Source organism: Perissodus microlepis, chromosome 6, assembly GCF_051167445.1.
Source record: "Perissodus microlepis isolate ML-2025 ecotype Zambia chromosome 6, ASM5116744v1, whole genome shotgun sequence".
In the NCBI taxonomy this organism is placed as follows: Eukaryota; Metazoa; Chordata; class Actinopteri; order Cichliformes; family Cichlidae; genus Perissodus; species Perissodus microlepis.
The window spans coordinates 31,893,743-31,917,822 of record NC_140466.1 but is presented as its reverse complement, the minus strand read 5'-3'; the positions used below and the strand labels follow the sequence as shown (position 1 = coordinate 31,917,822).

The 24,080-nt window shown below is 41.8% G+C and overlaps 1 protein-coding gene across 3 annotated transcripts; it reads right to left on the bottom strand.

Annotated features, from left to right (window-relative positions):
• Nucleotides 1-189: 189 nt before the first annotated feature.
• On the bottom strand, nucleotides 190-23,921 carry LOC146386010 (uncharacterized). Of its 3 annotated transcripts, none has more exons than XM_084932020.1 (12): nucleotides 23,850-23,921; nucleotides 22,448-22,576; nucleotides 7,237-7,295; nucleotides 6,496-6,706; nucleotides 6,281-6,392; nucleotides 6,082-6,172; nucleotides 5,600-5,684; nucleotides 5,383-5,516; nucleotides 5,064-5,268; nucleotides 3,739-3,823; nucleotides 3,560-3,632; nucleotides 190-2,738 (listed from the first exon to the last, which is right to left on the bottom strand). In XM_084932020.1, the coding sequence occupies exons 4-12, from the start codon at nucleotides 6,584-6,586 to the stop codon at nucleotides 1,761-1,763; spliced, it is 1,854 nt and encodes a 617-aa protein (XP_084788146.1). In that variant the 5' UTR covers nucleotides 6,587-6,706; nucleotides 7,237-7,295; nucleotides 22,448-22,576; nucleotides 23,850-23,921; the 3' UTR covers nucleotides 190-1,760. The 3 variants fall into 3 exon arrangements, with proteins under 3 accessions (XP_084788146.1, XP_084788145.1, XP_084788147.1); XM_084932019.1 differs by having other exon boundaries at nucleotides 23,743-23,884; XM_084932021.1 differs by lacking the exons at nucleotides 22,448-22,576; nucleotides 23,850-23,921 and adding an exon at nucleotides 7,559-7,634.
• Between the last annotated feature and the right edge of the window lie 159 nt (nucleotides 23,922-24,080).

Genomic DNA, 24,080 nt, shown 5'->3' with positions numbered 1-24,080 from the left:
AAGAGTCTACTACACACAGAGGTATGAGTGTCTTTATCTCAGGGACTAAAGAGTTTCTCACTCCACACTGATTTAAATTTTGCCTCTGCAAATCAATTCATTATCAGGAGCACATTTTTTTGAAAATGTTCATGTAAAATCTTTTCTTCGGTTTACATTAAACTTTAAAAATAAAAGGCCCACAAGCTATTTACACTTGTCATTTATTTTATTGTGAAGTTCATCACAGTAAACAACATGTTTTACAACTGACTTGATGGTCTACAACATACAGGGAAACCAAGATCAAAACAATAATGCGAACTGTTAGACTATTTGTCATTGACATACTTCCATTCCATTACAGACGTATACATATATTTATTTTTTTAAAAGGTAAAATAATTTTTATAAAACAAATACAAGTTCTTATATAAGTCATTTATGCTATTAATGATCTGTTACATCTAGACATTTCATCTTCAAATATCCTGGTTATGGTTAATATGTGATTATCATGATAATAACATTAGTTCACAAACTCACCTATCTGGAACTTATATTCCTTTACCAACATTTGTTTCAGTACATGCCATTTAGATGATCTCACTAAAACCACAATATAAACGCAAACACTTTTATTATTATAACCACATTATTATTAATTTGAGTTTAGTTTCTCATTAGATAATACATTTGGTTTTTAACAGTAACAGTTTAAGTGCAAAGTTCAGATATATGAAAAATTATTTTGTTTAAATATAAAAGATAAAGGAAAATACATTTATGAATATCGCCACCAGCGCTGCTGAAAAACGTGAAGTGTATAAAGTTTTATGTGATGTTACATTTTCCTGAGAACTTATCCGGTCGTTAAGTCTGACGTCACTAGCCGTGGCTGGGCCTAAACTCCGCTGCAGGTCCATATATCAAACGATCACTATGGCATTACTGAGAGTTGAAAAACTGTCTGAAGTCTTTCATCTTTAATAAAATGATCAGCGTTCTGCTCTACCAGGTGTAACAATTGAGTTTAACATCCAGGCATCCATGAAAACGGAATTTATGACATTTAACAGAGTTAGAAGTTAGCAGGAAGTTAGCTCACTAGCTTCTATCTAAATACAATATAGCATGTCCTGACTGCGGGGTTTTGGAAACAAATTAAAACGTACAGCTCTGTTATGACTTCCAACATAAATGAAGACAGAAAACTAAACAGCAGTGACGTTTGTAGGGTTACTGAAGTTTGGCTAGCTGGTATATAATGATGCGCTACGTGACCGCTAGCGACACTGCTATGTTAGCATAATATAAACAAGCTAACTTTTTTCCCACTCGATAAAAGTTAACGTGAGTGTTATCGGTGGTCAGGAACAAATGTAATCGCATGGCAGGATGCTGTAAAAGGACCAAACTTCAGCCACGAGAACAACTGAGATAATCCATCCACAATATGAGGTTAGTCATTCATATACTGCTGCATGGGCTGGGCTGTAGTTACATCCTAAGGTTTTAAAAACTGAGCTTAAATAAATGATTAGCGGTATTAAAAGCCGAGGGAGGTCAACAGTGATCACTGACTGTTTTAGGAGCTTTTTGAGATTAAATAGAAGAAAATACAAAACATTAAACATGTTAACAACACAAAAGCCATATTAAACGCAGACTACTTTAGGCCCGGAAGTAGGATTTGTCACGTCATCACTTAACGACCGGATTGGGTGTGACACATGTGCTACATGCTAGTTTGTCCTGCTAGTTGAGCCTGCTGTCTGTTCTCAGCCCTCCTGTTTCACTGGCATATATCCATCACCAGAGGGCTCCACCGACCTGCCTGTTGACATCAGAGCAAACCCCTGTGTCATGTGACCTGGCTGGAGCTGCAACGCTGGACTCAGTCGTGGCCCAGGCAAGTTCAGAGGCAGTTGAGGAAAAGAGAGCAGGGAGCATGGTAAAGCACTGGAAGGATGAGGTGGAAACAGGAAGCGTGTAGATTCAGTGGACTTATCAACATCCTCCATGCCCTCATCCTGACTCAGCTGCTCCTCTCCCCCACTGCTAACACCTGAATCGAAGCTGGGAAGCTCCGGGCTGTCAGCCTGCTGTTTCTCCACTCGCTCATAATCAGAGCAAACCTGAATAAACTTGCCAAACACACCTCCGCTGCTTCCAAACAGCCTCTGAAAATCTGCCTTTTGTTTATTCCCTCCCTCCTTCTCTTCCTCAGCCTCAGGTTCCTCATCATGGCTATTAGTCATATTGATGCTATCTGCCTCCATGCTCTCTTCACTGACCTCTGCACAACTGCACATGCCTGAATCTAGACTCTGGAGCCTAAATCGATCATTGTCGAGCCTCTCAGTTTTCTCGTAGTCTGAAATCACCTGCACTGGCTCACTGTTACTGCTGCCTTTGAGCAGCAACATTAACGTCTCCTTTTCTTTCTCTCTCGCTTCATCACTTTCCTGTTCTGCGCTTTTTCCTTCACCCTGAGCACCAACAGGACCATAAGGCGTGTCAGCCGCACAGGGCTTCAGATTCCCAGCAGTGAGTGAGGAAATAGGAGGAGGGCTACAAAGCTCAGAGTAACTTGGGTTAGTGAAGCTGGAGCTGGTGGAGTCATAGCTGCCTTTGTTCAACACCATCTTCTCATCTGGCTCGTAGGCCACAGCAGCATCCACAGGTGAGGTTAATTCTACAGTGATCATTTCCACTGATTTCAAGAAGGAGTGAAAGTATTCACTGGGGAACCCACTCTGGAGGAGAGAAAGTCACAGAACAGAAGCGATTAGAAAGATTTGAAATATATAAAATTATCAATCTGCACTTTAATGGAATTAAATAGGAAAGCATCAGGTGTTTGGGGTGCTTCACTCAAACTTTAGTGAATTTGAGTTGCTTGGATCATAAAGGTCATAAGTCTGTGGCTGGATCAGTGAGTCACTTTGTCTGTCTGGTTCCACCTCCCACAGAGTTCACATCTATCTGCAATGCTCTGTCTTTTTATGGTACATGTTGTGTTGGTCTGCTTTTTAAGCTACATTAGCTTATTTTGTTTTGCTTTTAGACTCCTTAAACTCTCTGTAGCTCCCTGCTACTTTACAGAGTTTTTTTAAATAAATATTTTTAGACATGAAAATTAGACCCTGATGCAGTCCACCTCTGTGGTTATACAGTGAGCCTTGTTCCCAGCAGGCAACAGTTTAACAGAGAAAATATTGTGAGGTGACTGTTGTTGTTAAATGGTGCTGCATGAATAAAACTGTACTGAACGAAAATTAAATCATTGTATAATAGACTTTCCCATGAACTTATCCAGCATTTTATTTTAACACTGTGATGAAGCACTCTACTCTTAACCCTACCCTAAAGAAGAGTCACTATTGCACTAAAACTATTGGCTAAAACACAGCTTTGAATATCTGGTAATAATTTAATTTACTCCAAACAAATTCACCACAGTATTTCATAAATGTTATGTTTACTGCCCTGAAGTTGCCACAGTATTATCTAATGCATGGAATATTAACATGTAATAATAACATGTTATAACAGAGGAAATATCTGCGGTTCATACCTGGATTTCTCGCAGGAAGGATTTTCCTGGGTCTGGTATGGGTGGACCTTTGATTTTCTTTATTATGTAAACCCTAAAAAATAAAAATAAACCAGAGTTGTCAGAAAATAACTACATCAAATTAGAAGAAATGATAATAATATTATTTGCCATAGAAACTTGTGTCCGTGCTCACGTACCGGGTGGTTTTGTGAGTGCTTAAGAGCAGGCCTGCCAGCAACACCACCACACCGACTATCGTTACAGGAACAACAAACGTATTACCTGAAAAATATGGGACAGAATAGGTCACAGTGGCTCAGAAACATGAGAACACTGGGTCATACAGCCAAGTCCATGAGACACAGACAAGTTTGCTTCTGCAGGCCGATACAGTGAATTTTAATAGAAATCAAGATGTGACTGTGATTTATTATTCAAGAGACTAAGGATACATTTTGCATGAAGTGCATGGAATATAAAAATACAGACATTTTCAGTTATGCCCTTCATTTAATTATTATTACTAATCCTTGAGTGCAAATCTTTTGTATGTGACTGTCTGAAGTCAGAAACCTTCAAAATGCCATTTCTTCCCTTTACTGCAGCCTCCTTCAGTTGCTGTTTGTTTCTGGGTCTTTCTTCTGTCTGTCTTCACTAAGTGAAAAGTACGCCATGTTGGGCTGGGGTCATGTGACCGATTTGTCCTTTTATGAACATCTCTGTTCCTTTTGCTGCATGTTTTGGGTCATTACAGGCCCATCCTGTGAGTTTGTAATATTTGACTGAATCAGAAAAGAAAGTATTGTTGTTGCTGTAGCTGCTCTGTAAGCATTCACCAGTAGAGACCAGGTAACTATTTCCATCAGCAGCCATGCATGCCAGTGCCATGAAGCTGCTGAGTTGTTGATGTGACAACCCTCTAATTGTTGTAGGACCTCTATGATAAGTCTCTTTTGGTTTTTAGCCCATTCAAGGTCTTGCACTGGTGACCCATATGGACTGCATATTTTATGTTCCCATGAAAAGCTACCGAATGGAAACTAAACACTTTGATCAACTCAAGGAAACAGGCCAGATGTGGACATTGATACTTTTGAATCTGAGAATTAATGTAGTTGTAATATTGGTAGTATGTGTTATTGTTGTCTGCCATTTATCTTCTTCTTTGGTGGCTAACGAGTGTTTGTTGTAGACAGACCATTCCTAGATCAGTCCTATTGACTTTGAATGGAGAGCCAGCCCTCTCTCTCACCTCTCCCTTAGTGGCTGAGTGGCAGTTACCACTCCTTCACTTTTCCCTTGTATGTTGAAGGTTGTGAGTTATATTACAGCATTGGACATTTTTCACAATGACTTCTTCCCCTCTATGCTGTGTATTACACACCAACACACTTCAAACTTTAAACATTTTCCCATATACATAATTATTTCATACTGCAGTAATCATGCTCAGCATGAATGAATTGGAAAGGTTTTGATATTGGTATGTTATGTTAAACAAAACATGTTGAGATAAATGTACCTGATGGTGGTTTTATTTTCCCTACTGGTGACTCCCACGATGCAGTGGGGCTCCAGTCACTCCAGGCTCCCTCGAGTTGAGATTCAACAGACTGCACATGAACTCGTGCCTCGTACCTCTCGCCTTGTATCAGCAAATCTGGCTCCAGCTCTGCCTTGCACTCCTGCTCACACTGAATGCCAGGTTTTTTGTGCACAGCGGTATCCTGAAACAGAAACCAGTGCGGGGTTGAGAACGAATCTTGTTTCACATGTGATCTTTCACGATCTCAACTTTATACTTAAACTTGTTCACATTGTGTCATAAAATCTAAACTTACACTCCATGACTGATCCTGCTTCTTCCACTGCAATTCACTTCTGTATGAACTGATCCTTTCATGTTTGGGGACTTGGGACAACCAGGAAACAGACGTGAAGTTGACTTTTGGCTCTGCAGGAGGATTCACCTTTACTGCAAGATCACACACACAGTTGTTTTAGGTCACCATGAATAGCTCGCATTGTAAATCACAAAGAGCCAGTATTTATACTCACTGTGACAGGATGGCATGAAGGAAGCGATTACACTCTTCATTTGGTTGCAGCTCAGATTAAGGGACAACTGATGGAAAGACTGAAACTGGAAAAAAAAATTAAAACTATTTACTGTTTATGACAGCAGTAAATTAATTTTATTTATTACAGAAGTTTCTGTTTGGCAAACTTCAATTTTGCTTTAAATTCAAAATTGGAGTCACAAATATCCAATCAGATAATAGACTTGGTATAAACAGAGAGCAGCCATAAAGACAGAAGAGATGAAGCTTCTTTTAGACAGAGGATGACCTGAGTGCATCAGGTAGCAGGTAAAATGAAATATTAGCCTTTTGATTTTGTCACACTATTGTGAAGGATGCAATGACTGCCATGAGGCCATCTGCAGAATATTAGCGCTGACCCATAATTCAACTGAAATATAGGGCATATAATTGTATCCCAGGGTGTTGAAAACAACTAGATTTTTTCCACACACTCACAGTGTATTCAATTTCAAAGATCAGGGAGCACTTCTTCAGGGCTGGTCTGGAGACATCAACAGACTTTAGGTCACAGGAAGCGCTGTAAGAACTGAGAAAAACAGTATTAATCTCTTTTTGGTGCACATGATGACAGGTGTGATTTATATATTGTGAGTTTTATGTGTTGAGGATTTCTCTTTGTGATTGAGCTCCTTACCGGCGGTGAGATTTATATTGAGCATGTATGGTGCATGCAGTGTCATCAGACACGTATTTGCTGTTCCACAAACATGTGATGTTTCTATTGTAGTCAGTGTAGCAAGTGAGATCTGTGAGAATTAAAACAGGAGAGATTAAATGAAAATGAGTAAATATGTCAAACAACAGATCTTAAAATCAGTTAAACATGAATAAAGAGGAATAAAGACTAACTCTCTGGAAGCCTGGGACACTTATCACTTCTGCAGAGCAGCAGCACAGGCAGCAGAATAAACAGGGAAACGGTTTTCTTATTTCTCTCCATTAAGTCGACAGTTTTCTTTCTTAGAGGCTGCTGGGATGGTGACTCGTGACTGTGACTGGAAGACTTGAAGGACTGTAGTTTCTTTAGGTATTGACTGACTGCTTTCTGATTCTTGTCATCCTGCAAAGGTAAACACATAAAACAAAATGTTACCATGTTAGCAACATGATTAGAGACGACACAGTTTTATTTCTCCAAACAGTCAATACATATACAATACAAAGTGCTGTTCAGCAACTGTTATTGTGGTTTGGAGACATCTACATAAAATAAAATTGAATTGAAATCATAATTTACATGAAGCGCTTCTAAAATTAATGTTTCCATTGCTGTTGAATTTGTGGTCTTTTCTTTCAGACATGCATCTCTACCACAGCCTCACAAACTGTTGGCTGCTCGGTTTGTGTTCACTTGGTTTGATCTGCTCCACCATGTCAAATCAAATAAAACTGATACATAAATAACAACAACCTGATCTCCTGGATGTTTTCTTACACAAAAGAAATTTGCACTGAATCTTAAACTGAAGAAACAGTAAAACATTTTTAATATTGTAATTGTAATAATACAATTCTCTTATAAAAATAATAATACCTGTACATTAAAGCACACACGCTGTCCATTAAAAGACTTCAGTCAGTGACACTTACCTGCTGGCTGAGCTGCAACTGATCTGCTTCCAACTGCTGACTTAATTTCACCTGATATCCTGTCAAAGAGCATCACATGAGGGTGTTACTTTGTTTACGTATCAAATGTAACCAACTAAACTGACAAGACAAAAAAGGCAGGCGAATTCTGTGAGGTCACTGCCAGAACTACAGCCACAAATCTAGATCATCTCTCGATCACAACCCACAGAGCTCTTCTGACGAACATTTGAGCTTCTGAGTGTTTCAGTTGAAGCCTTGTAACCCTTTAGTTTCATCTAATCTGATTCTTCAACTTATAAACGGTTGTATATAACAGTACCTGCAGTGCACCTGTCTGTATAACTCTGAGCTGATAACTTCAAGCATGCAGCATCAGGTGGAAACTGGCTGTTCTGGGTTGTCGCTTCAGTTTTTGAATATTCCTTGACTTTAGTACAGCCTGTCAGTTCCCCCACCCTGTTGTATTTTTGGCCACACACACACACACACACACACACACACACACACACACACACACACACACACACACACACACACACACACACACACACACACACTGCACTATTTATAAGTATTAGCAGTAGCTCCCTTTGTATGTGGACCACATTGACATTTAAACTGTGTGTTTGTGTGGATTTGTGCTTTTTGTGGTTTTGCAGCTAAGAGCAAGCTAACCAGCAAACACCCACATCCTCACCTAATGTGTTCTCATTATGCATTAACTGACTTAAAGCATTTTATCTTTGCAGGAACACATTTCAAACAAACTTTTCTTTTCATAGTGTTCAATACAAACATATTAAGTTTAAACAGCATAGTACTGAAGTTTGTTTAGATTCTCATTCACATAATAAATATCACGTCACATTAGATATTCCAGCTTTGCCCCAAACATAGAGCCAGACTCATAAAGAAGATCTTCAGATCACATCTTCTATAGAACAAAAACTGTGGATCGTTCTGAGAACTCAAATGTTCCATTAATCTGATAGGTTCACTTCCTGCTCAAAACTTTTCAAGTTGATATAAAAGGTGTGAAAGAGGAAATTATGCTGACTGATCCTCTTAAAATGAGCTTTCAAAGCTTTCAGTCGTGTGCTGCAACTCACAAAAATGTTTGAAAGCAGTTTATGGTTTCTGTAACAGGTGGTCCAAATGCATGAAGGAAATAGCACTTCCTTCCTGATCTACTGTTATAAATATCAAAGTTTCATGCAAACTGGGAGGCTCTGCAGTGAGCGCTCATGGGTGCTCAAGGTGACAACGTGGCATTCAGTACTTTAACAAGATAAAAGCTCTGAAACTGTACAGAACAAGAAATGACAAGAGATAAAAAAAAATGGAAGAGACCCAATCAAGCCAAGATAAATTTCATGAAGGAAGAAACTTATTGTTGTACATTATGTTGTGAGTCTGCTTATATTTGCTTTGTTTTCTGGTCTATGCACATGCAAATGTTCTGACCACCTGATCTGCTCCTCAGTGTTGGTATAGAAGCTGAACTTTTACTCTGCCAAATCTACCCAATGGTTGAAACATGTCACATAGTGTTTGATGTGAAGCAGCTCTTTGTTTATTCCTGTACTGAAATCCTCTGCATTTAAACCTTTCAGGCAGATTCCAGTTTTTTCATAGAACTTAAACACAAAAAGTTCATCATGGGGTTACATGAGGTTCTGTGCTGACACTCATCTTTATTCATGCTTAACTTCAACAATATCACTAAAGTACTGCATGCATTTTCATTGCTGTGATGTCAGAGCCCAGCTATATTTATCTATGAGGCCAGACAAAATGTTCATTTAGTCCAATTTAAGCATGTCTTAAAGTCATAATTGTCTAAATAATTCAGACAATACTGAGCTTCTTGAATCGATACTATGTAAAGACAACAGATCAATATAAATCTAGATTTATATAGCTCTAAATTTGGTATAACCTCTGCCTCAAGTACTCTCATTGTGATTACCCTTGGACAATCTTATTTATTTTTAATTCCATCATATCCTCAGATCAAGTCTTTGGCACTGCCTTCTTTCAGCTAGATCTCCCATGATGCACTTCACGTTCCTTCCGCTCTCCTTTCTTTCTCCTCCCATGCATTTCTGTGATCCCATCTGTGATCATTGTGTGGCTTCTCTTTCCTGTAGTCTGGCTTCTTCCTCACTCTGTACCTGTTTGTAAGTGTCTCCAGCTCCAGAAACATGTTTCTGATTACTGTCACACCAACCTTCCCACTGTTTGTTGTTTGTGGTTTCTCACTGCTTGTCTTTTCATTCTTTAGTCTACATCAGATGATTCATGCAGATGAGTTGGCCAGGTAAGTGTGTGACCTGTAAAGTGCCTGCAGATTACTAATAACATGGTGCATTAAATATAAATGCAAGAAAACCACAGCTGAAGCAAATTTCATTAGCCCAGCAGTGTCATGATGATTGACCATGACATTTAAAAAAAAAGTATCTTTGTGTTCTAACTGGTTCTTATCATTTTCACAGAGCTGTGAAGCATATGTTCTCTTTATTTATATCGTCTTCTGACTTTTGGACTTCCCCTAACGCATTACAAGAAAAAAGTGAGAAAGATGACCCTCTTATCGCTTTCTTTTTGCCTCACTGAGTCAGAAGCAAGATAACCACAAATACACACTAAAGGCTCAAACCACATCCTAACCCTCTTCTCTTCACAGAAAACAATTTTCTTTCCACTGTTAAAAAAAACACAAAACGTCATTCACTACCCAGAAAGTCTGCTTTCCCTTCCTTCCTTTCTTATTAGGTGTTTTTTCTTTACATGAGTGGTTGAAAGGCATCTGAGGCCACAGCTTCAAACAGGTGGTAAAGGATCTAGAGAGAGTTAGTGAATCAGTAAGTGCAGATGATTAGTAAGGAGGAAATGGCTGATCATATTGTTAAACACAATCCTGGACAATGAGAGGATGTCTGAGGTCATTTTCAAGTATGACAGTGTTGTCTAAAGCTTAGCAACTACAGAATGATAAAGCCGAGGATCCGTACCATGAAGTTATGGGAAAGAGCTTATCAGTGAGGAGCAGTGAGGCCTCCTTCTGAAAAACAGCTCTACAGGTGTCAGAAAGAGGACTGCAAGTCAGTAGAAGCAAAACAGAATAAATGCATGTGAATGAGAGAGAGACATGTGCAAGGAGTGGAGATAGTGAAGGTGGATGAGTTTAAATATTTGGGATCAGGCAGGGTGGAGACAAGTGTCAGGAAGGATTTGTGACAGACATATAGCTGAGTGAAAGGCAAGGTTTACAAGTTGGTAGTTGGTATGTATGGTTTATGTGTGTATGTGTGTTTGGAGATGGTAGCACTAACAGGTAGCAGAGTTGAAGATCTTAAGGTTTCGATGTGAGTGACCAGAATAATGAGACTAGACATGAGAACATCAGAGGGACAGCTCAGCTTAAGCAGTTTGGAGACAAAGTTAGAGACGTAAGGCTGAGATGGTTTGCACATGTGCAGAGGAGGGATATTTGAGAGTGGATGTTAAAGATGGAGCTGCAAGGCAGAAAAACAAGAAGACAGGAAGAAAAGAGTCCTAACATCCAGACAGTCTGGATGCTCGGGGCAGGGTGAAATGGAGGCCAATGATCCACTGTGATGATTTCTTAAACAAGCAGCTGAAAGAAGGAGAAGACGACTCTAGGAGAAACCAAGATGGACTTGTACCAGAAGGATGACGAGACAAACGTATGCAGAAGGGAAGATACAGCTCATGAGGTCAGGGCCACTGTGAAGATGCCACTGCTGATAGATATAGCAAGGACAAATTCTGAAGTGTACAGGTTTATACTCTCAGCTCAGAATCAGCCAAATGCTGCAGAATTGGCTGGCCAGCACTTCATAATGCAAATAGATAATGGATGCAAAAGCATAACAACCCAAGAGTTTCTCAAATAAAAAAGGATATTCTCCAAGGACTGCATACAGCATGCTTTTAAGTTACTGAAGATAAAACTGAAGACAAAGAGACCCACAAACAGTAAAGGCCTAGCAGAGCATCTCAGTGGAGGACACACAGCATTGGGTGATGTATAGAAATGGCTTTAATACCAGATAATAAACAGATACAAAACTTTTGCTTTGAATTTTGAAATAAAGCTGAAAGTCTGCACTCCAAGCACATATTGATTGTCTGATTTAAAATCCTCTATGGTGATTGCAGAGGTGAAATTACAATCAATACTTTTGATAATAATGAGCTGTAATTCATTATTATCAAGTTGTCTTAACAACTTCCTAAAACACCAACAGTGAAGGAGAGAGCATATTTTTCCCATATTGGTTCTTTTATTGCCTCCCTGTTAAATCTAGAATATAATTTAAAATTATTCTCCTCACATACAAGGTCATTAATAATCAGGCCCCAGCTTATCTTTAAGACCTCTGTTTCATCCCAATAGAGCAGTTTGCTCTTAGACTGCCTCTCTATTAAACTAAAATATAATAAAATAAAAATAAGTGACATTAATAACCTACCAGTCCGGGTGTGTTCAGTGTTCTGTCATTTCCGTGTCTGTAAGATAATTCAGGCTTTACCTTTGCCCTATATAACACTTCTTTATATCTATCATCTAGTGTGACTTATGAAAGAGAGTTCAAAGAAAAGAGAAGCTACGCACATTGGGTTTTTTTTTTACTGATGGCAGTAACTTAGTGATATGGTTGGTCACATGTTTTGACATTTCATATCTGAGAATGAAACAGCCACTATGAGTATGTGAGTTTTTCAATCCCCTTTGTACTCTTTATCAAGTTACTTAACATGTAAGCCACCAACGGCAGGTAGAACAGCACCTTGTAGACTTGTTAAAGTGAAACTCTTTATGTGTTAAAAATAATTCATAGTTACTATGACTGTGAAATAAGTGAAGTGAAAGTAGTATGATTTCAAAAGCAGTGCTTAAACAGTTTAAACAGCCACACAAACATGTCTTTGTTTTTTCTTGACTTTTCAAACTTAAATAATAAGTTCTGTTTTATTAAGGCTATTTTTAAAGAGTCCTTGGGAAATATGTCTTCTTGCTGGGAGATCTCTTACCTCTGTATAGTACAGGGCTCATTACTAATTTCTACAAAATATTACTATTGGATTAGATACTTATTTGCAACAGTGTCAGTACCAACACACCTGCTGACACACAACTTTACACAGCAGTGCTACAGACAGGCAGACATCGCCTCCCCTCACTAATAGCTGAAGTAGAGGATGTTTACACTGAAGAACACTTTGGGAGGAGTGATGCAACAACTACTTTTACAAGTGTTAACCTGGCTGGCACATACGTTACTGTCAGTTGCTTTATTATTAGCAATTAGCAGGGGCGATCGTGGCTCAAGTGTTAGCAGTTTGTCTTGTCATCAGAAGGTTGCCATTCGAGCACCGGCTCCGACAGTCTCGGTCGTTGTGTCCTTGAGCAAGACACTTCACCCGTTGCCTACTGGTGGTGGTCAGAGGGCCCGGTGGCGCCAGTGTCCGGCAGCCTCGCCTCTGTCAGTGCGCCCCAGGGTGGCTGTGGCTACAATGTAGCTTGCCATCACCAGTGGGTGAATGACTGAATGTAGTGTAAAGCGCTTTGGGGTCCTTAGGGACTAGGCACTATACAAATACAGGCCATTTACCATTTTACCCAGTGGGTCACCAGGAAACTTTAGAGGGTTGCGTAAGGGGTGCATCTGGGACTATATCTTTGCCAAATCAAGCACAAGAATCCATCCACTGAGGAAACCCTGTGGAAATAAGGGCAGCAGCGTAAAATAACATTATGTGAAGGCACATTGGCCATCTGTTCAGCCATTATTAAGGTAGTGGCTAGTGGCTTTAGCTAATAATAGTAATAAGGATAATGTGGGAACTAGGCACCAAATGCAGTCTTGCCCGTATTTTGCCTTTGATGTCAAGTATCAAAGATTTTCTTGGTTGACTTGGATGATTTTTATTGACTTTGACATTCGTGTCATGACGTGACAGTATCATGGTTTCTCACAAGATGTCATGATTACATTGCTGAAGAGCTGTCTACTATAGTGAATTCGATACAGTCACCAGCTGCTAGGGAAGAATGTGTAATCCCCATAGGGCTGGACTCGTAATCTGTCATACCGTCATACCATCATTTTCCTAGTGGGGTGACGGGTCAATTGAAGGGCCCTACAAGTTCTAATTCTTGTTATCAGAACTGAATGTTGCAGTTGCTTTTCACACTGTTGATGGCGACTGTATGCTTTTTTCTTTACCAGGTAGGCGCTGTTAAGTACAAGTTTTAGTTGATGCTGTTGTATAAAAAAATGATGAAGAATGATTTTGTTTTATAAGAGAAAAGCTATTTTTATATGTTATTGTTGTTGTTGGTTAGGAAAAAGGAGATATAATGTCTCTCATCTCTTAGTTACCATAAGGAGAAAAATAAATAAATAATACTGCCACTTTATGATCACAGGTTTGGTTTCAGCTAGAACTATTAAAGAAAGACTTTATCGATGTTGTGTTGGAAAAATATATATTAGTCTTTTGTTAAGTGTTATGTTTGGAAAAAAAAGGAAAATACTCCCAAGCTGGTGAACTGAATGTTGCAGTTGCTTTTCAGACTGTTGATGACGACTGTGTGCTGTTTTCTTTGTACCAGTTGCCAGACTAAAGAGGGAGCCCAGAGTACGGGCAAGTCCAGCGTCACAGTGCCGTCCTTTCTACATGGACATATCACACCACATGCACCATAGACTCACAGAACAGCAACAGCTACACTTGCTTCTGCGTTTGCTGCTGTGAATGAGGGATAATGAAAGAACCTGGCATCTTGGTGCAAGAAGGGATGAGATGAGATGAGATGAGATTAGATTAGATGACACTTCATTAATCCCTCGGGTGGGTTCCTCCAGGAAATTCGGTTTCCAGTAGCACAGCACCGACAGAAGTTGCATGTTACAGAGTTGGAATGCCAAATAAAAGGGAATGAGAGTAGCGGTATGAGCATAAATATACCATATATACACATATATAAATACAGAATATATAATAGGGATAAATAGGAATACCAGTGGATTGCACATTTGAGTGAGTCTATTGCATATTGATTATTGCACAGTCGAATATAAAAAAATATTACAAATATTGGTCAAAGGAGCTTGCAAAGAAAAGCGTCTGGACTTCTTTAAGTTTACTTGAAGACGTTTCACCTCTCATCCGAGAAGCTTCTTCAGTTCTAAGGTCAAATGGTGGAGAGTCCCAGATATAAACCTAGTGGGAGTATCCCCCCACAGAGGGACAAAAGGACCCCCTGATGATCTTCTAATCGCCTGAGCCAAGGTGTGAAACTGGGTGTGGGTCCCAATCAGCCAGAGTTTCGGGTGTGTTCATTGTGAAACCTGGCCCCACCTTATCATGCGAATTCCTGAGGTCAGATGGCCCAGGATGTGAGTGGGCGTTAAGGCGTCTGGGAAGGGATCTCAAAACTGGATTATAGATGGCAGAGAGTTGGTGTCGTAAACCCCCGCCTCTGTTCAAAGATGGTCGCTCACAGTGGACATAGATGGCTTCTTTCACTCCTCTTTCAAACCATCTGTCCTCTCTGTCCAAAATGTGAACATTGGCATCCTCGAAAGAGTGTCCTTTATCCTTAAGATGCAGATGGACTGCTGAGTCTTGTCCTGTGGAGGTGGCTCTTCTGTGTTGTGCCATGCGCTTGTGAAGTGGCTGTTTGGTCTCTCCAATGTAGAGGTCTGGGCATTCCTCGCTGCACTGTACAGCATACACCACATTGTTAAGTCTGTGTTTTGGCGTTTTGTCTTTCGGGTGAACCAGTTTTTGTCTGAGCGTGTTGCTGGGTCTGAAATGCACCGGGATGTCATGCTTGGAGAAAACTCTCCTAAGTTTTTCTGATACACCGGCTACATAGGGGATGACAATGTTGTTGCGTCTGTCCTTCTTATCCTCCCTCGTTGGTGTCTGGTCTTCTTTTCTGTGCCTCTTTGCTGACTTTAAGAACGCCCATTTAGGATAGCCGCACGTTTTGAGTGCTTCCTTTACATGTGTGTGTTCCTTCTTTTTTCCTTCAGGCTTAGAGGGAACATGTTCTGCCCGGTGGTGTAGGGTCCTAATTACTCCAAGTTTGTGTTCCAAAGGGTGATGGGAGTCAAAGAGGAGGTACTGGTCCGTGTGTGTGGGCTTCCGGTAAACTTCGATGTTGAGTTTGCCGTTCTCTTCAATGTGCACAGCGCAGTCCAGGAAAGGCAAACAGTTGTCCTTTGTGTCTTCCCTGGTGAACTTGATGTTTTTATCCACAGCGTTAATGTGCGCAGTGAAGGATTCCACTTCTTGTGTCTTGATTTTGACCCAGGTGTCGTCCACATATCTGTACCAGTGGCTGGGTACTCTTCCTTTGAAAGAGCCAAGAGCCTTCCTTTCCACTTCCTCCATGTAAAGGTTGGCTACAATAGGTGACACGGGGGAGCCCATGGCACAGCCATGTTTTTGTCTGTAAAAGCCTTCGTTGTATTTGAAATATGTAGTGGTGAGGCAGAGGTCTAACAGTGTGCAAATCTGATCGGGTGTGAAGTTGGTCCTGTCCTCCAAGGAGCTGTCTTCTTGTAGTCGTTTTCTGACAGTCTCCACGGCCTCCGTGGTGGGTATGCAAGTGAAGAGAGAGACTACATCAAAGGACACCATGGTTTCATCTGGATCCAGGGTAAGTTTCTGGACCTTGTCGGTGAAGTCGGTGGAGTTCTTGATGTGGTGTGGGGTGTTCCCCACAAGAGGAGCAAGGATGGTAGCAAGGTGTTTAGCAATGTTATAAGTGGCTGAGTTTATGCTACTGACTATGGGTCTGAGTGGGACAGCTTCCTTGTGGATTTTAGGAAGTCCGTAGATGCAGGGTATGGCATCCCCTGGGTAAAGGCGGTGATATGTAAGGCGGTCAATAATTTTGTCCTTTTCAAAGTCTTGAAGGCAAACTATAACTTTCTTTTTGTAGCTGCTTGTGGGGTCTCGCTTTAAGGCTTCGTAGGTATTGTTGTCACTGAGGAGAGTAGTGATCTTTGTATGGTAATCTGTAGTGTTTAGGACCACGGTGCATCTTCCCTTATCAGCTGGTAAAATAGTGATGTTGTGGTCTTTGCTCAGGGAAGCGACGGCCTTCTTTTCCTGTATTGTGAGGTTGGATGGAGGGACTTTGGCACTGGAGAGCGTGGCTGAGACTTTCATCCTGATTTGCTCTGCTTCTGTCTGTGATAATTTATTAATCCGTATGGCAGATTCTGTGGCTGTGATGAGGTCCACTATGGGCAACTGTTGTGGAGAAATGGCAAAATTGAGTCCTTTGGCTAATACTCTCTTTTCAGGTTCAGTGAGAATCCTGTCTGAAAAGTTCTTAGAACTGAAGAAGCTTCTCGGATGAGAGGTGAAACGTCTTCAAGTAAACTTAAAGAAGTCCAGACGCTTTTCTTTGCAAGCTCCTTTGACTACGATGACCTGGATGACTGAGAACCTTCACAGACATATTGCCGTACATTTTGGGAGGAACACCCTTCAACTGGTGCGGGAGTATGAAAGGGAATCAAGGAAACTAGCGGATTATAGGAACCATCTCCGTTTCAACCTAAGATGTAGACAAAGCAGAGTTGTTCCTAAGAGCCTGCGCCTTGGATCCACTGTCAGGGGATACAGAGCAGACTTGATTCTACAGAGAGCACAAAATCACCTTTTAAGTGAAAGGATAAGACAGGTCCATTTCACCATAGATGCCCTCCAGATCAAGATCAGCCAGACCCTGCAGGAACTGGAAATCCTTCTACCCTCTCCAATCTTAGAAGAGGTTTACAAGTTTGTGGACAAGGCTCAGCGGGCCCAACACTCTAAAGGAAAAGAAAGACAACGCAGGAAATTTCACACCTTGCTTTCAAAAACACACACTCCTCATCCTGAACCTACACAACCCAGAGAAGAAAACACACCTGAAGTCAGTCAGGAGAAATGGGTTAAGAACTTTTCAGACAGGATTCTCACTGAACCTGAAAAGAGAGTATTAGCCAAAGGACTCAATTTTGCCATTTCTCCACAACAGTTGCCCATAGTGGACCTCATCACAGCCACAGAATCTGCCATACGGATTAATAAATTATCACAGACAGAAGCAGAGCAAATCAGGATGAAAGTCTCAGCCACGCTCTCCAGTGCCAAAGTCCCTCCATCCAACCTCACAATACAGGAAAAGAAGGCCGTCGCTTCCCTGAGCAAAGACCACAACATCACTGTTTTACCAGCTGATAAGGGAAGATGCACCGTGGTCCTAAACACTACAGATTACCATACAAAGATCACTACTCTCCTCAGTGACAACAATACCTACGAAGCCTTAAAGCGAGACCCCACAAGCAGCTACAAAAAGAAAGTTATAGTTTGCCTTCAAGACTTTGAAAAGGACAAAATTATTGACCGCCTTACATATCACCGCCTTTACCCAGGGGATGCCATACCCTGCATCTACGGACTTCCTAAAATCCACAAGGAAGCTGTCCCACTCAGACCCATAGTCAGTAGCATAAACTCAGCCACTTATAACATTGCTAAACACCTTGCTACCATCCTTGCTCCTCTTGTGGGGAACACCCCACACCACATCAAGAACTCCACCGACTTCACCGACAAGGTCCAGAAACTTACCCTGGATCCAGATGAAACCATGGTGTCCTTTGATGTAGTCTCTCTCTTCACTTGCATACCCACCACGGAGGCCGTGGAGACTGTCAGAAAATGACTACAAGAAGACAGCTCCTTGGAGGACAGGACCAACTTCACACCCGATCAGATTTGCACACTGTTAGACCTCTGCCTCACCACTACATATTTCAAATACAACGAAGGCTTTTACAGACAAAAACATGGCTGTGCCATGGGCTCCCCCGTGTCACCTATTGTAGCCAACCTTTACATGGAGGAAGTGGAAAGGAAGGCTCTTGGCTCTTTCAAAGGAAGAGTACCCAGCCACTGGTACAGATATGTGGACGACACCTGGGTCAAAATCAAGACACAAGAAGTGGAATCCTTCACTGCGCACATTAACGCTGTGGATAAAAACATCAAGTTCACCAGGGAAGACACAAAGGACAACTGTTTGCCTTTCCTGGACTGCGCTGTGCACATTGAAGAGAACAGCAAACTCAACATCGAAGTTTACCGGAAGCCCACACACACGGACCAGTACCTCCTCTTTGACTCCCATCACCCTTTGGAACACAAACTTGGAGTAATTAGGACCCTACACCACCGGGCAGAACATGTTCCCTCTAAGCCTGAAGGAAAAAAGAAGGAACACACACATGTAAAGGAAGCACTCAAAACGTGCGGCTATCCTAAATGGGCGTTCTTAAAGTCAGCAAAGAGGCACAGAAAAGAAGACCAGACACCAACGAGGGAGGATAAGAAGGACAGACGCAACAACATTGTCATCCCCTATGTAGCCGGTGTATCAGAAAAACTTAGGAGAGTTTTCTCCAAGCATGACATCCCGGTGCATTTCAGACCCAGCAACACGCTCAGACAAAAACTGGTTCACCCGAAAGACAAAACGCCAAAACACAGACTTAACAATGTGGTGTATGCTGTACAGTGCAGCGAGGAATGCCCAGACCTCTACATTGGAGAGACCAAACAGCCACTTCACAAGCGCATGGCACAACACAGAAGAGCCACCTCCACAGGACAAGACTCAGCAGTCCATCTGCATCTTAAGGATAAAGGACACTCTTTCGAGGATGCCAATGTTCACATTTTGGACAGAGAGGACAGATGGTTTGAAAGAGGAGTGAAAGAAGCCATCTATGTCCACTGTGAGCGACCATCTTTGAACAGAGGCGGGGGTTTACGACACCAACTCTCTGCCATCTATAATCCAGTTTTGAGATCCCTTCCCAGACGCCTTAACGCCCACTCACATCCTGGGCCATCTGACCTCAGGAATTCGCATGATAAGGTGGGGCCAGGTTTCACAATGAACACACCCGAAACTCTGGCTGATTGGGACCCACACCCAGTTTCACACCTTGGCTCAGGCGATTAGAAGATCATCAGGGGGTCCTTTTGTCCCTCTGTGGGGGGATACTCCCACTAGGTTTATATCTGGGACTCTCCACCATTTGACCTTAGAACTGAAGAAGCTTCTCGGATGAGAGGTGAAACGTCTTCAAGTAAACTTAAAGAAGTCCAGACGCTTTTCTTTGCAAGCTCCTTTGACTACGATGACCTGGATGACTGAGAACCTTCACAGACATATTACAAATATTGCACAGTAAAAAAAAGCACTACAGCTCAGTTGTTCCCGCCCTCCTTTGTCCCCCTGTTTCCCCTCCAACAAGGAGTTAAAGAGTTTGATGGTGTGTGGGACAACGAAGTTTCTTGACTTTGGGAGAAGCACCCTGTCACCGAATAGGCTCCTCTGGTTATTTATGGCCATGTGCAGAGGATGCCCAGCAGTTTCTTTAATGTCCTCTTCTCTGTGTCAGACGTGACGTCCTTCAGCCTGACGTACTGTGGTCTATCAGTGAGGTAGTTGGAGATCCAAACAACCAGGCAGGGGTCCACCTGCATCCTGTTCAGTTTCTCCTGGAGCAGAGAAGGCCAGATTGTAGTAAAGGCACTGGAAAAGTTAAGAAACACGATCTTGTGCCTTTTCCCTTGTCCAGATGTGAGTGGGCTCTGTGTAGGAGGTACAGGATGGCATCCTGCACTCTGACATCCGCCTTGTAGGCGAACTGTAGTGGATCCTGGGAATGTTGTACCTGTGGTTGGAGGAGGTTGAGGAAGAGCCGCTCTAGAGTCTTCATAAGATGTGACGTCAGTGCCACCGGTCGGAAGTCATTCATTGGGCCGGTTCTTTTTGGGGACCGGGATGATGCAGGAGGTCTTCCAGAGGGCAGGTACTCTCCACAGTGGCAGGCTGAGGCTGAAGATTTGTTGTAGCGGCTCCCCGAGTTCAGCAGCACACGCCTTCAGCATCCTAGACTGGATTTAGCGGAGATAAGACGACTGGATGGATCGACATAACAGATCGTATGTCAGGTGGCGAAAAAACTGCTAGGAAGTTTCCCGGAATGGCCATCGGCATTCGGTCTCTCGGAAGTGCTGCCGTGACGTTCAGTGTGATTCTTGGATTGAGGAGGAAAACACCAAATGCAGAGCTAAGTAGTTCTTCGTCTGATGCGTTGACAGACGAAAGGGTGATTGTAAACGACTGGACAGGTGAGTAAAATTATGTTACTCCTGAGTGATAAGCTGTGTTAAGGTATTCGCCGAGAACGGACTCTGTTTGCACGTAAACGAGAATGAACAGCTTGAACTGGGGGAAAATATATAAAAAAGAACCGGAAGGAGCATGTTTGGAGGTGTGGTCCTACTCCTGAAATTCCGATACTTTATCTCCAATTTACAGCGCTGTGGAGGAATTTTGACTTTAAAAAAAGAGGGCTTAAATACACAGAGGGAGCAATCAGTGAATGAGAGACAGAAGGGAACCACAGCTGGGGCAAATCAGGGCTAACAAGACAGGGAAAGCAAAACCATAACCTGAGACACGGACTTCAAAGTACAACAGGAAACATAACACAGAGACGCAGACTTGACAAGGGGATACAGCAGACAGGGGAGACAGAGAAACAAAGGAACAGACCGAAAGCAGAACACTAAAAAAAACCCCAAAATACTAGAAATAATAAATAAAGGCAAAATAAAAGTACAATAATAATCAAAACCCAAAACGACCCAGGTTTCCTAACAAAAATAGTTTATGCTGTTAAGTGCCAGGAGGATTGCCATGATTTATACATCGGGTAAAAAAAAAGGGGGCAGCGAGTCGTACTTGAAACCGGACCGACCGCTCTCAGCCATACGATATATGACTACATGCTCATCCAACCGAGCTAAACCTGCGCCCGACTGCGTTAAATCACCAAAATTGGAGAATGCATAGAGAGGGGATTGCCTAACATATTAAACGGGAAATGATGTGTATTTTATTTATTTCATCAAAGTAACTGTATTCTGATTACCACCTATTAAAACAGTACCTGTAACGGAATACAGTGGGGGTGTCCAAATTCATAGGCTGCATCCTCCTTAGGCCGCATTTGTAGGCAGATTACGTCACAGCGACGTGACGAAGGCTGTCCAAATTCGCAGACTCCTCCGAATGCAGCCGACAAATGTGTCCTCCTTTTCCCCAGATTTGAAGGACGGGTCGGGTGTGTCCTTCGTAGCCCACCATATCCCATGGCCCAGCCAATTCCAGTTTCCAACAATGGCGGCAGCTACTTAGATTTAATATTACTCTTATTACTCTTTCTGGGTCACAAAATAAACTTTTAACATATTTTCAGGCGAGAATGTAGCTGTGTGAACTTCAAATATCTGCTCGGTTTATCAAGACTTTCACATATTTGCAAAAGTGCTCCGACGTTTTCGGAGATGTCTGTTAGCCACCAGCTCGATAGCTAGCCGGGGCAAGAACAGCGAAATCCCGGCACATCGTTTTCAAACCCCTCACGGTCTTTCGCTACTCAGGTTAAACATGATATATAAGTCAATTGGATAACTTAAAAATGTTATTGTTTGGCTTTTTTCAGTGTTTTATTTGTTCGTGAGTAAATTGGTTGGGCTGACATTAAAGTGATAGTTTTCACACAGTTGAATCAACGTCAAACAGAAAACTGATTAAACAGAAATGTGAGATGGTTTGAGAATTTAAGCCAATGTCCTGTTATGTTTTACATAGCAAGAAACAAACGGTTGAGTTTATTAAACTCCACCGAGACAGCTGGTAATGCAAAACTGAAGGCTAGACCATCCAGTTTCACAACAGCTCACTTCCGGGCTACCCGCCCTTCGGAGAATCCGGCCCACGTAGGCCGCGAAGGCCGGGTCCTCAGGAGGATGCAGCCTATGAATTTGGACACGACCAGTTACTCATATTTTGTATCTTAAATACGTAACGTATGTGTACTCCGTTACTCCCCAACACTGTCTGCCTGCATGGTTTCGGCTCCCACATACAACAAGCCATTAATAATTGAGATTATCTCATGGGCCAGATATAATTGTATAAAACACCCCTGGTTTTGACCCTGTTTCTACCCAATAAGCCTTTACACAGACCCACTGTATGCTTCACATATGTCTCAGTTTATCTATGTGCCATTACCTAGAGGGTCAGAGAGTATCTCCTCTTCTTTGAAACTTGTTTCACTCTGTCTTCATCGCGGCGCTCTGGACACTTGTTGCTCACCCCATCGTGTGAATGCTCTCAGTTAGGTGCTTTTGACTAGAATTCCTAGGATAGACACACAGGATTAATACATTATTGACTGTATAAACAGTAGAGACCATAATACATATGTTCTCAAAATCTTTAATAAATTGCCTCCCTCACTGCTAAAAGCTCAAACTTTCAGGAATGGAGAATTATATTTTGGTGCAGTTCTGGACCCATGAACAGTGATGGCTAGCTTTCCTCACTGTCTCTTGTGCAGTGCTGCACTGATCCCTTCCTCAGAGCTATCACAATGCAAACACAACGAGTTATTCAAAGTCATGAGTTTTTTGATGTGTTTTCAATACTTCCTTTAACTAAGGGAGAGTCAGGTCACATTCAATCTTGAATGACTGAATTGGTCACAAGCTCCATGACTTCAAATGCACGGTTTGCTTCACTCAGAGTCCTACTGGCTTGTTTTCCTACTCTGACCACAGATCTTGAAAACTTACTGTCACTTCTTGAATCCTGTTTGCTGCTGTAGGAAACACACTTTGCGGAGCTGTCAGCTGACTTGACCATGTTCTGTCCACTCTTTTACTCACCCTCCTAATTTCATCCTGTAGAGCTCCACTACTTCTCTGGAGATGTATCTTTCAGCTAAACACATTTTTTGTCAACTTCACTCTTGACAGTGCTACCTATTGTTGGATCCACAGTTTAACATTTTCCTAAAATAATGCATTGAAGCATCCTGTACTTTATCATTAGTAAAATTTTCCATGGATTCTGTGAATAGTTTGATTAATCATTGGGGTGCAGTGACAATTCCACCTGCAGATTTTGGCTTAAACACACATCTTTCAGTTGGTGTCAGTGGAAAATCCACAATCTTTCAGATTTTTCCATTGTACTAATCCCCCCCTCCTCCCCCGAGCCGTGCGCTCCCGTGTATCTTCATCAAAGTTAAGACATCTCCGTTATGGTGATGTTGCCCACGACATTAATCACCTCAGAAATGCCGCCAACATTTCACTTAGACGCAAAGGCACTTTGAGTTGTGTATAACTATAATAACTTATTTTATTTACTCCTTGGCGCAACAAACACACAAACACGAGCGTAAGAGTTCAGTGCGGCTGCACTCTGCAGGCTGTCCATGCACTAAAGCACTCTGGTTAACGAACTATCCATTCACACTGACAATGACACATCTGGTAATATAGAAGCCGACAGGTGCTTACGCTTTTTATGTCCTCGTTAACAGTTCGCTAGTTGGAGCATTTTGACACGACAGGTTCATGTACACAATTTAAACCGCAACACTCAGAAGTTATAACGCTGTATTTACCCTCATCCGGTTGTTTGAAAGTAGTGACGGTGAAAATCGCGAGGCTTCAAAATGACACGTCAGAAACCAGCTGATGATGTCACCGTATTTACGTCCTGTTTTGGGAGTGTTGTGGGAGTTAGTGTCTTATTAAACATGGAAGGAATTGTTTATAACTACTGCTGTGAATAAAATATTTAATCTCAAGTATGTTTGTTGAAAGGGTTCGTATACATTTCACATTTTCTTCTC